Here is a 16,553-nt window from a genome sequence, read left to right on the forward strand (position 1 = left end):
ATAATTTGTAACTTTTAGAGGAAACCAAGCAGAAGTTTGCTGTCGTTACGTAATGTGATGTGATAGCAAAAAAACGGTATGCTCTGTCCGTTCTTCGCTTATTTCTGTTTATAAGTAGTGGTAATGAAATGCTTACCATTCCTGAATAGCACAAATACCACTTAGCAGAATGAGTCTTGTCGGCATCCTCCAGGGCCTGGACAGAGGATCTGTGGTGTCAGCGCTCAGGAAGGTTTGGAGGGGACATCAAGGTGAATGCTGAGTTGTAGAATGGTAGGAAATCATTGAAATTCAAACTCCGAGGCTGCAAATGGCTTGGTGGCAGATGGAGTCTTTGTCAGGGAAGAAAAATGGCAGTTAGGGAAAATGGCGTTGATGCTCCCTATCAGCTCTGCTGGCGGCGGTGACCTTCTGTCGCTCACGGAGATCCCCTAGCACTTGATCAGTTATCTCTCCTCTAAGCTAGTGGGAAAGGATTTAAATGTCATATTTAAAGGGGGATTAAATGTGTAATCATTAAGCAGGGTGTATGTGCATAATGAGGGAAATTGGTGGCAGTGAACAAGCAAGCACTTGCATCCTTGAAACATTTAAAATGAACTGTATTTTAGAGCTGTCCTGTATGCAACCTGTTTGTCTTGGCAACCAAAGCTTTGGCAGCCAAATTGAGACAATGGCTGAAAAAAAATCACAGAACACATAAGTTAAGGCTTATGAAAGGGTTGTGATTTCAGCTTTATTTTCATGTAAAATGATTGGGAGAAAAAAAAGAAAAGGCTTAATTTCTTGTTCCTCTCTTACACATTGCTCAGACTCAGTCTTGATGCTGCAGCTCACCGAACAGTACAGTTAGAGGTATGCCTGTCTGAGCAGATGGAAAGATTTGGTTGTCAAGAAATTATTTTGTTTGTTTGTTAGTGTTTTTAACTTGGTGCTGTGTGAAGCTCTTGAATCAAAGTTGATAAGCTGGCAAAAATAAGGCTAAATGAAGCCTAAATGATCACTGCGCTGAATATGAGGGATGTCAGGCTAGGTCCAAGCTGATTTACAATATACAACTTTGACATTTTAAAGGATATTTACAGTAAATACCCAAAATTGAAAACCTAATAACTATTCAGCAAATGAATACCTAATTATTTGTGTACAGCTCTATAGCATTTATATAAATGTGCGGGAGGGGATAGAAGACCATTGTTGTTATAGAATTACTGAAAATATTTTGACAGTTAATGGGCAGTGATTACTCAGGGGTATGAATGGCATCTATTTGGCGGCTGGTTTTCATTAACATTACGTGACACAAAATAAACAATTTGCTAAGGTGCAAGGGTTTGTAATGATTAGAATGTTTATGCAAATTATATTAATGTGGTAATGGCTCCTCTCATTACTTGGATAACACACATGCACAGAATAAAACTGCGCTACACGCGTATTGTTCTTGACTGTAAACAAATCGCCATAAAATATCAGGTGGACCTGGGGAAAAATGAGGAAAATGAGCAAACGATGCAAAAAGCAAATGACATTGAGACACTAGTTTAATATGTATGGATTTCAGCTTGATGGTTGATTTCATTAGCAGATCTCATTGTTATGCATTGACTGTCCTCCTGCAGTAAAATGAATATTATATTCATGTAGCCTGAATGTCCAGGAGGAAATGTTTGGATAAGTGGCATGCTTCGGGAGGGGGGGAGGAAGCAAAGGGTCCATTGCTGTCATGGTAATTATTTATTATTTGATATTCATACATCAAATTGATCTTTCTTCAACAGCTTTTGATTTCGTATACTGAAAATATAAAATTAAAATCAAATATCAAAGACAAATAAAACATCTGTGTGGATTTTTTGAGCTGTGGTGCAAAAAGGCTTTTGGTGTTTTCATGGAGTCCTAAATTTAGTGGATTTTTGTGTGTGATAAGAGCAAATTCAAATTATTTAGTTTTAGTGTTACTTAAACCATAATAATTTTTTTGTCATGTAGAGATTGTATGCACATTAATGCTGTTTCAGGGGAAAAGAGCACCAAACATCAACCCTCCTGCAGCACTTGTGTGTAGTCATATTGTTGTTTTTGCTTTGCCTGCTTACCTGCAGGAGTGCACTTTTATCTAAAGATTTTCGGATCTTGTCTTCTCTTCACTTCCACAGTTCTTCTTATGTGACAGTGGAAGGCACTGGTATCTTTTTATATCTTTGTCCTGCTTTGTAGGCGTCAATTAGTTTCATTATGATTCCACACCAGTGACAGCTGTGGCCAAAGGCATTATGTTTTCACGTTGTCTGATCCTCCACATCCAATTCCCAGAAACACGATATCTCAGGAGTGCCTAAGGGGAATTTCTTCACATTTGACACAAAACCATCACTTGCATTCGAGAAAGAACTGATTAGATTTTGGTGGTCAAAGGTCAGGGTCACCGAGGCTGCACAAAGAGCTTTTCTGCCATATCTGAAAACTTTATCTCTTAATTATCGGCCAAAATTTTGTTATAATTGGTGTATAAAGTGATGATGTCATGAGACTTCCTGGCCAAAAGATCAAAGGTCATAATTACAGTTATATTGTAATGTTCTGCAAAAACACTTTTTTGACATTTTTCAGAACCACAACACTCTCATTTGGTTGGATACAAATCTTTGGTGCCCATCTATTGCATTTCTTCAAAGCTTATATTAAAGTAAATCTGTAAGTCTGGACAAACATGGTGAGCGGGAACTTGATTTGCACACTATCGCAAGGTGTCTTTCTAATTTTGCATACGGTGTCACTGTTGACTCAAAGCAAAGAATCCTGAATCAAAAATCTATGGGGCAAATCAGAGCTTACCCTAAAGAGCCAGAAATCCAAATGGGAAATGTCAGTCATCTTGTTGTTGTTACGGCACATGCACCTAGTAGAGGTTTTTGATAGTTTTAGCTGTGTGGTGGCAAGCATATACCTCTGCTCCTTCCCATAGTAAAGAAGTAGCTAACTGTGCTTATTCTGTTCGTAACGTGAATTAGCATGTCATTTGTTTAGCGCTGTCGTAGGCTCACTGGATTCAGCTGTTAATGAAGTAACGATGTTGTGAAACTTTGCACATGTATAGTAGTTTAAAGGCCTTTTTTTTTTTTTTTTTTTTTTTAATAAACCTTTTTCAGCTCAAACAGTAGAAGGACTGACAAGCTGTTGTTACAGCGAGGCTTAACTCAATGACAGCAGCAGTGCTTCTAAACCAAGAGCATGTTTAAGCCCACATTCCAATTATATACTTGTCATATTTGTTAGTTATAGAAATTAGCCACTGGTTGTTGGCACGATTGCTGGTATGGTAATAATTCAGAGTTTTTAAACGTTAACCTATTACCGGTAGTGTTGAGTACCAAAGTCAATGCTGGTGTTATATGGCAGTGCAAGCAGGTGATGGAAATGTGCAGTCAGCTCCAGAGGAGAAGCTCTTTCTGTGAAGATGGCTCTGAGGCAGACAGGAAATTAGTTATTTTTTGCTGCACATTCATCAAAATAAAAATAGTCTGAGTATCCCAAGTGACTCTCGTGGATCTATTGAAGGCACAGCTGCATGTACCGTGAGCTTAGTATTAACTCTCCAATGAATTTCAGGTGTTTTGAGTGCTAATAAAAGAAGCCAAATGTTTTTCTTGTTCCTCATCTTACAGCCATTATCTTGCTTCATTTCACTACAAGTACCATATTTAAAAGAATAAAATGCCCTTTTTAATTTTGTAACCTCTCCCTGTTAGTTTTCCTAAAATTATGATGTTAAAAGCCAGGCACATCCTGGTGCCAAGAACAAAGAACTCTGAATGGAAAAACTGTTTGATATTTTCCTTCACCATTTCTCTGATAACCTTTGCTTTAATGGCTCACAGCAGTGGAATGTCAACAGGGATTGTCTGTGTTCAGTCTGTTGCTCTTGTGGAGCCCCAGACAGTGACATGACAGACAGGTAGAGCATTAGGGAATAAAGTGCATGTTGGCGTGTATATATATATATATATATAGAATGTACAGTGTCGTGAAAGAATATTTGCACATATATCTGCTGATTTATTTTTTCCATATTTGTCACAACTCACATGCTTCAGATAATCAAGCAAATTTTAATATTAGACAAGAATTATACCATTTTTCAGTGCTAATATTCCCCCTCTCTCTCTTTTTTTGTTTTGTTTTGTTTTTTCATTTGGAAAGCTGTACTCAGTTTCCCTAGCCACACCCAGGCCTGATTACTGCCAGAACTATTAAATAATGAATAATAAAATTAATAAAACCCCTGACAAAGTGAAGTAGACCAAAAGATCTCAAAAGCCAACGTATCATGCAGTGATCTAAAGACACTCAAATACAGCTGAGAAAGAAAGTCATTGACTAGTCTGAAAAGGGTTTATCCAAAAGTGGAGGATTTGGGAAGGTTAACCATTGTTCCAAGAGTGGCCAGCCTACCAAAATTACTCTAATAGTGTGTTGACGATTCATCCAGGAGGTCGCAAAAGAAGCCAGAAAAAAAATGTAAAGAACTAGAGACCTCATTTATGTCAGTTAAGGTGAGCGTTCCTGCAAAAAACACTGTTCACCAAAAAGAACACAAAGGCTCATCTTACATTTGCCAAAAAAAACATCTAGATGATTTTCAAGACTTTTGGGAAAAAGTGGACTAACAAGACAAAAGTTGTATCCCTTTACATCTGGTGTAAAACTAAGACAGCATTACTGAAAGAGGACATCATCCCAACATGACAAATATGCAATAAAATAAGAAATCTGGAAGTAGGAAAATACTTGTCACGGGACTGAACCTTGGAATTTGGATTACAATAATATTTTGCTTAAATAATCAATCTAATATATAATGAGGCTTAACTCAAATGTCAGCATTCATTTAATTTGTTAATTCCATGTCCCATCTTTCACAGAAGTAGGCAATTATGATTTCTTTGGCTTCATTTTATTCTACATTAGGGGGAAACGGTGCTAGTCCCATTTTGAGTGAACTAAATAAAACTATACGTCTTTACTCTTTTCCTTCATACCTAGCAATAAGTCAGAACTCCTGTGCTTATTATGCTCCTGGACTTAGCTACAGCAAAATATACTTAGTCTATCCAAATGCAAAATATAAACACATTTCAATGAAGAAATTCAAGTTAGATGCTCATTCATTACTCTAAGCACGACCAGTTTAGCTACCTTAGGGTCTTTAGCCATGTGAGTTCATATTATGTGATTTAACTGCACACGTTTTTGGTTTATTATTTTAAAACTAATCTAATTCATAACATAGCTGTTAGTGGGTTTTAATTGTCCCTTGTGTTTTTGCTTTGCATTATACAGAGCAAAAAGACAAGTGTTGTTAAGCATGTTCTGCAATAAATGACATCATAAATTGTGCCAAACTGTCTTAGAAAAGATGACCTCACCAGTCACTGAGATCTATGTTGTGTGAGCAAAGTCTCTGAGCAGAATCTATTAATCCTGCACTACCCTGTAATCATTTGTGTATTTGGTTTTGAAACGCTCCCACCACAGGCGTGGGAATTTTTTAGAATTTTTAATCTGTACTCTTTTCTGCATGACTTTGTGGAAGAAATGTTTTTATTAATGGGAAAGAAAACACAGAAATGGGACCAGAGCCACAGCTCAGCATTAAAGTGTAATAAAACACAGCGAGGTGATCTGGAATTCTGTATCGCTTTCAAATTTTCTTATTTAATATCGTCACTGCTGAGTCAACCCTTTTGTGTTTGCATCACAACCAGACATGAGCGTCATGAGTCAAACAGTTTGACATTTCTGCCCAATTTCAGGCTGCTTTTGTGTTCTGGTTTGAGGAACTAGTTGTTTTTGCTGCATCTGTCCTTCTATCTGTCTGTCTATCCATTATCTGCTGCTTATTTCAGGGCCAGTAGTCTAAGTAGAGGTGTCCGGACCTCAATCTCCTTGTCTACCTCCTTCCCAAGTCAACTGCAATCTCTCCAGTGTGTCTTGGGTTTGCTCTGGGTCATCTTGTTTGGACGTACCTTGAACACCTCACACAGGAGATGTCCAGTCTAGTCAGATCACTGAACCAGCTCAAGTAGCTTCCCTTCAATGTAAAAGAGTAGCAACTCTACTTTGAGCTCCTCCTGAATAACTAAGCTCCTCAACCTGGCTACAAGGCTGAGCCCAGACACCCTTCAGAGGAAGCTCATTTCCGCTGCTTGTGCTCACTATCTGATTCTTGCAGCCATTAGCCAGAGTTCATGACCACCACAGGTGAGGGTGGGAACGTAGCTCGACAATTTCACTTTCACATTCTCTCTTCACCACAACACACCAGTACAGTGTTCACATCACCATAAACATCGCACCAGACATTGCTGGCTATGGAGATATGAATCAAATTTAAAACCCCTGGACTTTAATTACCTCAGAGGTGTTTAAGCAAGATAAGTGCTCGAAAAATTGTGGCTCACCACCAAACTTGGTTTTAGATGGACTGAAAAGAGGAAGACTATAACTAACTAAAATAAAGTAAGCATTAACCTTTAGTCAACGTCCTTTAAAAATAAGAAGCCTGATTTTTAAAAGCTTTCTTGTCTTTCCGTCTTTCATGTGCCCACTGCAGTGTCTTTTGAATGTGTGAAAGCTGGAAGATCAGTGCTCTGTTATAAACCTCTTAATCATGCTCTCCCTGACATTGCGACATTGAGGGCTCTTTGGTTTCTCTGCATCACTCTAATGCAGAGATGTGTTCACATGTCCATTAGAATGGTGATTTAGAAGATCAGCTATTAAAATTAATGTTTTCATTTTACAGCCTGAAATTTCATTATCGCAGTGTCACATTCTAAGGTTAAAATCACGGATCCCTTTTTGTGACCTTCATATAGGGCATTCAGCATGTGCACAGATGTTGGTTTGAATATAACCAGAATCATCTGCTTCAATAAAACAGTGGACATACGGACACAGTGTCACTAATGCCTTGAAAGGCACACTCAGGATGTTTTTTTATTGCTTCATTTGGCACACTACAGTCCCACCTCCCATTACGGTTGCCATGTGATTTATTTTGTGCTCTTTGGAGAGTGAGACAGACGGGAGCTGGGAGTGAAAATACTGTGATAGCTTTGTTTACCTTGATCTTGACTGCCTTTTATTTCTTCTTGGACATTGACAGCAAGGAGCAAAGGCTTTAAAAACTCTCTTAGGCCTCATATTTTCACATTTATTAAATGCTGTTTCTTATTTAGAAAATACAGGTTGTTGCAAATGCAGTGTCAAACCATAAAGACTCTCAAAACCTTTTTACATATACAGACAGATTTTGCAAGTTCTTTCTAATAATCCACTACGTGATCCCTTTACAGTTGATTACTGAGTAAATAAGCAATAATCATAATAGCAGGGGAGTCTTTTGTTCAGTGGAATAAAAAAGACATCCGTTACTCTGAAGCAATTATTTTACCAAGCCTTGTAGCAGCAGTGTGCTCATGTTAGATTTTTACAGTTGTTTCCTGTTGGATAATTGAACCTGATTTATATTCTCAGTATTTTTTCCCACTCTTTATATGGCTTATGCATCTTTTCAGAAAATTAACTGACTGACTGAGTTGCTGAATTCCTGTAAGACTTGTGTGTCAGTCTAAAGCCAAGTGAAACTGCATAGGAAAGCCTTATTTCAAATGCTATTTTAAATGCGTGTTCTGCAAAGTGTGCAAAAAAACTGCAAAGTATCAACAATTTTTACATCTTTTTGTTATATGCTCACAATATCATCTCAGTTTATCATAATCTAATAATCATTTTGCACCATTATTTGCTGAAGGAATTATTACAACGATTAAGTATAGAGGATGTGGTTTTCAATAACAAAACAACGGTGTACATGTGACTGTTTGTAATAAGAGTTGGCTTACCTTACAAAATAAAGACATGCATATGGTTGGAATGTTAAGGATAATTAGGCAATGAACAGGCATACTGTATCTTTAATTTTTACAGTTGCCCTCATTAATTGTAAGTTAATGTTGTAAAATATACTGCTTTAACAATCAATTCACAATGGAGAAAAATAAGTAATTGGATGGCATTCTCCCTGTCCTAGCCAACAACAGATTAATAGCATCTGAGGTGCATGAAATTATTTGTTCTTTTCTCTCTCTTTACCCCCTCTCTTCCTCTTTCTCTGTATGCGTCTAATTAAAAACTGCAGGCACAGCTACACAGTTTATTGCCAGTGCTTGCTGTTGATGGGGCAGCAGAAGGCAGGAGCTCAGGGAATGTGTTTTTGATGGATGTCAGACTGTGTAGAACATGTGGGACTCCTGTTTCGGCTTCACGTCCCAGCGCTAGATCACTCCTCACGATAATGATCCACATGCACAGTGTGAAGGACAAATGTATCATTTGACTCGTTTGTCATGCTAAGGCCTCATGCCATTCGTCAGAGTCAATTTGCCATCTTAACTATGACTGTTTCCCATGTAGCATTCTATACTTGTTAAAAACAGTCAAGACTAGAAGAAATGGCCTTTTCCCCCCTTTTTTGGCACAGGTAAAACAAGGGCTTCTTGTTTTGCCTGTTCCAAGCAAAATTATAATAAAATCCCTGTGCCTTTTCTTTTCTTTTCTTTTTTTTCCCCCTCATGCATTTCTCAAGAGCAAAAAGTGGATTATTATGCCGTTAGTAGGATGCGGGTGGATCTTTTTGCTGACCACACAGACTTTCTGGTGGTGGTGATGGTGGTTTGAGGTGTGTCATCGTAATGACAAGTGCTGCAGTGTCACAGAGCAGTCTGTTCTGGGTCTGTCTCCACTGGTCAGTTTTGTCAACAAGTTTCTCCATAATTGTCTTATTTATCCACACCCACAAGTTTTGTATGAGCTGTTTGTTCTTTATGCCAACTTGACCCTTACTGATGAACACAACATCTGGAGAGCACATGGATTCTTTTGTCTCCTACTATGGCAATAAAAAAAGGGGTCATTGCAAACCTGAGGTGAATAGTAACCCTGCTCTTGCAGACTATTGATAATGTAGCAGTGCAGTGTTTTGTTTTTTATGTACCGACTGCACAGTTCCTCTGTCATGATGCCACGCTTAACATATAACATATACCAGTGATGTTTTAGCAGGTTTATATATAGAATATTTTAGATTGGGCATCATAGTAATTTAGTTAATTACAATAATCACCTCATTCCGATGTCTAGACTGCAGCCAAATGAGTGGTGTCGCACATGTACTATTTTCATTGCTTCACACCTATCACAAGCAAAAAATTGCTCAGTACTGTCATTTATGCAAAATATAGTTTTGTCACTGTAGTGTCAGTTAAATTAAATAATCAGTCACAGTTGATTTATTTCTATTACTTTTCGAGGAGAAATGATGATTCATATATTTTGTACTGTATGATTATCAGACCAAGCAGGCAATCTTTTGCCTCAAACATACTTATCTGCCTTACTGTATGAGTAATATACTGGAGATGGTGCCATGTGCACCTGATGTAGGTTAGGCTGAAGATTCCGTCTTAGCTGGTGGTATTGGTCACACATGGCACTTTATCATTCTTCGGGTGGAGTGGGAGTCGAGGCAGGGAACCATAACTTGTATTTAGACGACATGAGTGGAATGAGGAACTGACTGAAACTAATAGGAGTATGGACTTCCAACTGATCTGTGGGTGTACCACTGCACTTGTTATGTACCTACAGTGACTGCTGACATTTTCACATAAAGGTCTGCACAGCATCTCCACATTTTGTGTGTGTACATATACTTGGGGTAGGCTAAGAAAAGCTTCACATAACTGGCTTTAATTTATTCTCTACTAATTTCAGCCACTGTGAAGGTTTCAATCACTCTTGGCTTTTACATTTCCCTATATCCCCATGTTAAAAAAAAACAACAACCCAAAAACAAACATTCACAAGAAATGTATTGTTCTGAAGCAAAGGATGGCACGTTAATGTCTTACAAGATGGATTTAACATTGTGAGCTGATGCTAATTAGAAGGGGACCAGAAATGTTTTGTTTTCTTTTACATACTCATTCCACATTCTTCATAGATGGGTAAAGAAAATGTAGAGCACCTTTGTTTTGTTCAGCTCTGTCCCTGGTTAAATGGTGTTCAGGTTGTTGGTTACCTTTTTTGTCTCTAGAGTGTGCCTTCCATTAGCTGAAAACGACACTGTCTCTGCAGTTAGATTACTGCTGATCCATGCTGTTGACTGTTACTGATTTATAATTGTTAGCAGCAGCCATCTGTTGTGCAAAAGTAACATGTAAATAAGGAGTACATGAAGTAAATGCTTTAATATATATTAATGTAGTTTATATATGCATATATGTTTTATGTTTGCTTTTATGTTTTCTCTGCTATTTGCATTTAGTTAGTGAACCAATTGAAATTATCTGCATCCATGGAACTTGGTGTTTTTATTTATCTATCCATTTTTGGTACTGCGTGTCATCTCTGGCACTCACACTTAAACCAAATTCACTGAATGGATTTTAAAGGTATGTCATTAAAAAAAACAAAACAGAATATTGTACTCGCTGCTGTATTGAGGGAAAACACAGGTTAATTCTGCACTACAAAAATTCCTAGTAACAAACAGTATCTGCAGCATGTTGCAGTAACATGAAGAAACAAAGTAATTAAAGTCTACTGTTGAGTATAGTATAGTAAAACTGCTCAGAATCAACTATGATGTTGAATTTTATATTTTACTTAAACAAGTGATTCATAGGTAATTGATGGAGAGAATTGTTTTCATTAGCGTACTAAACATCATAGAATGAAGGGAAAAGTATAATGTAGCGAGGTCAAAGTAAATGTTTTTTCCCCCCTAATAATGCTTTATAAATATGGAAGCGCCTTTGTTCTACACAAACTCGCAGCCAGCCATTGTAGCGAGCGTCGTCCTTTCCAATGAAGCATGGCTGAAGCTTTCTTGTCATTTATCTCTCATCAGTGCTGTTCCTGGTGACGGATGATACTTGATATTCAGAGGGTCGCTTTGTCTCCTCAAATTAATCAGATGCGCCTGAGAACCACCAGGGAGAAATCGTTGGTGTAATGTAAAATACCGTAACAAAGGCTGGCTGTAAAACACAATATGCAAGTATGTATTAAAAAGATTTTAATGGAAAATCCATGCTCTTTGTGAATCTCTGTGGTGTGATTTGGATGATAGGCAGGGAGGGGGGGTAACAAAAGGCTATGGGTCATGAGAGAAAACTGTAGAGATTACTTTACCACTCTTTTATTCATCTGTATGGACTTGATGTAAAGGTTATAGAAGGAAAACTGAAAATGGGTTTCCTAAGAGGCTAAAAAATTCAATTTTCTCTCATGATCACAGTTTATATTGCACTAGTTTCACATTAAAGAGCTTTGAAGACCTTTTCGATATGAATGACTTGTCACAAGTATAGTCGAGGCCTGTGTCTGCTTGCAAATGGATTATGTGCCAAGATTTGACTTAATGATACGTCACTGTTAAGGTATCAGAATGCAAATGCAAATTCTTTACTGATGTAAGGAATTATATTCCATTTTAATGTATTGCATGGGACAAAACATATATAGTAATAATTTTAGTCCAGTGTTGTTCTAATTTATTTAAAGTGATGTGGTAATTCTGCCTATAAAGTCTTATAAGAGTCTCAGTGGTATGTTGGCCATAAGCAGGTTTTTCTCCTTTGTATCTTATGTTGACTAAATTGTGTTTGACAGATAATGGAGTCTGGTAGACCCCTGGCTTCATCACCTGAACCGTTCTTCCTTCATATGGCCTCATCTAAAGCCAGCTCATCCCCTGCTCCACCCCAGAAACTCCACACCAAGTCCAGAGCGACCCGTAGTCCTATAGTCAGCTCTCCCATCACCATTTCTGGTATGTATAGACAGTAGAAAACTTTACATTAGACTTAGTTAGATGTGCTCAAAGTAATATAACAAGGTTACAGTTAGTAAGACTTTCAACATTCATCCAAGTGGTTTAGGAAAAGTATTGCATTAGCTGTGTGTAAAAAAACAGAAAAACAAAAACAAAAAAAACCCCCCAACTAATAAATAAATAAATACTGACAGTTTTATACATAGTCCCATTTATAGAGGCTTAAATTAAACAATTGCCTTACAGAACAGTTTCATGGCCAGATGAGGCCTGTTCCCTTACAGTTCTACATGTGGAGTCGATTTTGCATTTGGTAGACGTTCACTGAAACTCTCTTTATCATATCCAAAAAGATGTGACTGCACGTCAAGGATGCCATCATTAAGCAGGAAGATCAAAATAAACCAGATAAATCAAAGAGATAGCAATTTTACAAGTGACCAGATCAGAAAAGAAAGAAAGCATTTGCTGGCTTAGCAACACCAAAAGGCCATAGAAGATAACTAAAGTACATGATCACAGAATTATTTCCATGGTTAAGAAAAACCATGGAAACAAACCGCTCTTTATACAGAAAGACAAAATTATAAACATCTTAAAATATGTAAAACACCTTACCAGTCCTGGTTAACAGCAAGAAAAGAAAACTTTGGCTGGGTGAAACCAGATGGAAGTATAAAAAGTAGGGAGAAGGAGAGAAACTGCTCCTGATCCGAAGCATAACAGCATAGACTTAAAACATGGTCTAACATGATGGAAGCAATGTAATGGCATGGGCATGTTTGGCTACCAGTGGAACAGAATTACTAATCTTAGTTAATGATGTGACTGCTGATAGAAGTACCAGGATAAATTATGAAATGTACAGAGCTATACTCTCTGCTCAGATCCTGCAAAATTGAATGAACAACATTTCACAGGGCAAATGGACCCAATGTAAACTACGAAAGCAATGCAAATGTTTCTTAAGGCAAATAAATGGAATATTCTTCAATGGCCAAGTCAATCACCCGATATTAATCTAATAGAAGATCCTTTTCAGTTACTGAAGACAAAACTGAAGGCTAAGAGATCCACAATCGTGGTAGCCAAAGGCAGAAGATTTCAAGGCAGGAAAAAGATGGCATCAGGCAGTAATTGACTGCAAAGGAGTTTCATCCAAGTACTGAAAACAATTGTTATGTTTAAAATTGTTAGTTTGTGTAATTCCTTCTGAATCTATATTTTTATTTCAACTATGTATAAAAATTTCTGAAATTGTCAATGCAGTACTTTTGTTAACCCCCTTGAATGAAAGGTTAAAGGCTTACAGACTGGAGCGTAGATCTTAATTAGATCACTCTCAGATCTTAATTAATTATTTATTCAGTTATTCTACTCATATTTCAGACAGAGTAAAAATATATAATAGAGAGGTTGAAGTTCAATAGTGCAGTGCTGCATGCAGAACCCGCAGTCTTCAGTTCACTAGCTATGAATATAAATTTTAAACGTATCCATCATTCTGACTGACTTTTCAGACGGTCCACAAATTATAAATGCAAATTTATTTAAAGGAGCCATCCAGCTAAATTCTCCAGAAGAACTGAATTCAAATTTCACAATGCAGTCGAGGATTTAAGGCACCTTTCCTCCAGGCTTTAACATGTTATAGTTTTGATAGAAATGAAAAGGCCATTGAATTAATGAATGTCAACAGTTAAAAAGCTGTGTGTGTCCTTGTGGATTTCTTTTGACAACTTTTAGTTCCCGTTTATTTTGTGTGATTTGACACGTCTGTCGGCCTCACACTGTGCGTACAGCCACCAACATCTCTTGGTTTCTCTGAATACTAATTGTGGCCAAAGCTATTATGCATTAAGCAACAGTGATGCGTAAGCTGTCAGATGCCCCGTGACCGCAAAATAATGTGCAAATTTACATATCCTGGTTTGTAATTATTTTTTCCTTCATGATAAGATGCCCGCAAAACCAGTTGTGGCTTTGGTGTGTTTTTGTGCGTGTGTGTGTGTCATGCTATCACCATGCTATCACAATAAAGAACAGACACTCTCATAAATAATTCATTTTTGCATCCTTACACTCAACGTGCATAGAAATTTCCCAGATAATTTATTTTGCACTGAGCAGTAAATGCTGAAAGCGCACTCGCACCTCTGTAGTCACATCATTGTTAAGAGTATTAACTAAATTGAGTTCCTTCAAAGATTTCTCATCCCCTTTGGGAGGTACGTATCACAAGCCCACCGATGACAACACTCCTTTGAACAGAATTATAGTCGAGCATTCCTAAGTTTGTGAGCTTATCTCTGAACTGTTTTATTCAGCACCACCTATTATATTTAACAGTGGAAGAGCAAGTGTCTGATTCAATACTGATATCTAAGAAAATTGCCCTCTTTTTGGTCATTTTTTACATTTTTAATCTGGTGAAATATTTTATCCCTTTGTTACTTTGTTGACATATGAAGTCCAAAGGTTAAGACCAAAGAATAAATTTTTTTTTAAATGTTATTCAACTATCCAGAAATAAAATTTCTCTCTCTTGATTAATGGAAATTTGTTCCTGTCTCTGATAACACTTATTAGGCCACTGTCAGTATTCACTGTACTACGAGGTTCTGTTCTTTGTCCTCTTATTTATTTATTTATTTTCAGTCGACACTTAACTAAATACTGAGAGGCTAATTCTGATTTAAGAAAAAGGGAGTTTGTTATTCATGCTTGTGTCAGTCCCAAAGGTGCGCAAAGCCCTAGTTCATTTTCTAAGGCTTTGTGATTTCTTTAAATCGCTTGTGACCAGATACAGACTCTGGACCAGCAGCTCCTGTGTTTAATTTGATCCTGCTTTATCCAGCTTAGATCTGTTGCAACGCAAGCAGAGATGATGATTAGTCATCCTTTTATTTTAACTCTCTAGTCACTCGTTTTAGTAAGTCAGTGGCTAAAATTCAAAAGTATGAATTGTATGATCTGTATGATCTGTGTCTATTGGATATTTTTCTTTTACATGTCATCATGAAGCCCATTGTGATGTGTGGTAATACATTCTTTCTTTAACAATATAGTCACTGTATTGGGAATATATTGTATCAACATGTAGGCATGTAAAGATTTGATAGGAAGCTGGATGGTGATCAGTAGATTCAGTGATTCTTATAACTGTTTACTTTGCTCTCCAGGTCATTCGCTGCGAATAATGGAGGATGAATGTGTAAATATGTCTGTCAGCCCCAATGGTTTGAATTTAGCCAACTCTCCTGTCGCGCTCAACGCATCAAGTTCAAGCTGCTCTGAGTTTGGAGGCCTAGGATGTCTCGGTTTGTCTGCCTTGGCTGCTCCATCACAGCTTGGTACTTTTCCAGGTAATGATGCTTAAGATACTTATATATTTCATATTTTTCTCATTTTGATAATGGATGTGAATCTAGTGAATACTGTGAAATAGGGCTGTTAAATCCAATTCTCCACTAGTTCACTAACAGATTATTAATGCCTAACTGTACAATGTCTTTCTCTCGCACTCAGATTGGTGGCGGACATCTGAGACACAAACCAGAGCAGCTGCAGCCTTCTTCCCCCCTCTTTTAGGTCTGCATCCCTTTGTTTTATCAACCTTCAAGAGCCACGATCCTGTTGATTTCCAGTCACGGCCTTCAGGTAAAAGATCTCGTGAGAAATTATTCCCTAGTCTTACTTTTGTGCCCTATTAGGCAATAAAAAGGACGTGTAAATTAAAAGTGATTAACAAGGAAAGCGTATGCACAAATTACATACTGCTTTTAATATAAAACTTGCCTTGTTAAGTGCAATTACTGTGTGGTCGTTAACCTCATATACTTTTCTTGTTCCTTTTAATTGTCCTCTTAACATGTTGATAGTAATATGAGTCATATTACTTGTTCTCATAAGTGTCCACTAAAATAAATGTGCAATGCCAGTTTCTTTAGGTGTTAATGGAACAGTGAATGGCAGGAGTGCTTCCTCTCCTGCTGGGAACGCTCCTGCTATGAACACTAGTTCATTACTAGCAAAGGGAAAGAAGGAGACACCTCAAGCCAACAGTCATGAGCCGGGCCAGCTACATCAGAAAGCCGTTGAGAAAGCAAACCAAAAGGTTAATATTTGGTCAAACACTTAAGAGCCTTTGATAGCGGTGTATTCCACTCCATGCAAACTCACTTTAGTGTTTTCATCTATTGAAAGTTTATAGTTTAGTCCCTCCTCTATAACCTAATGAAAAAAATGTTGACTTTGTATTATTACCATTAAGAAACCCAACAAAAGACCACTAGAGACATCGAGCATGAGTGGCAGCCAATCAGAGTCTCAGTCAGAAAGCTCCAGCGAGGTTGAGGAGAGCAGCAGCGACCCTGACGATATGGAAGAGGAAGATGATGATGACCAGAGCAGCGACAGTGAAGAGTCGGGTTATGAAAAACAGAGTCCAGCTAAGCAGAAAGTCAAAGTAAGTGCGTCTCTTGAACTGCTCTGTAAACAGTGTGTTTAGCTAAGCTCTGAAAATCCGTTAAGATCAGTTTTTGCTGAAAACATTCTCAAAATATTTTCCTTTTAGTCTAATAGTTGATTAATGTGAAAAAGCTTGCTTTAGTTTGTTTCTAGGGTAAGAACAAATAAAGGTTAATTT

General features: G+C 37.5%; 1 protein-coding gene across 9 annotated transcripts in view; it reads left to right on the forward strand.

Annotated features, from left to right (window-relative positions):
- Positions 1–16,553, forward strand: part of LOC146690920 (bromodomain adjacent to zinc finger domain protein 2B-like) — a 55,917-nt gene that overhangs the window by 16,043 nt on the left and 23,321 nt on the right. For all 9 annotated transcript variants that reach the window (XM_085434099.1, XM_085434092.1, XM_085434091.1 and 6 more), the window contains 5 exons: positions 11,743–11,902; positions 15,088–15,270; positions 15,434–15,565; positions 15,847–16,022; positions 16,179–16,373. In XM_085434099.1, the coding sequence (XP_085290225.1) occupies positions 11,746–11,902; positions 15,088–15,270; positions 15,434–15,565; positions 15,847–16,022; positions 16,179–16,373 (843 nt within the window). In that variant the 5' untranslated portion in view covers positions 11,743–11,745. The remainder of the gene's footprint in view (positions 1–11,742; positions 11,903–15,087; positions 15,271–15,433; positions 15,566–15,846; positions 16,023–16,178; positions 16,374–16,553) is intronic.

The sequence above is a fragment of the Copadichromis virginalis genome, linkage group LG16, assembly GCF_057382275.1.
Source record: "Copadichromis virginalis isolate Kocher_CV1m ecotype Utaka linkage group LG16, C_Virginalis_male_GT1.1, whole genome shotgun sequence".
Classification (NCBI taxonomy): Eukaryota; Metazoa; Chordata; class Actinopteri; order Cichliformes; family Cichlidae; genus Copadichromis; species Copadichromis virginalis.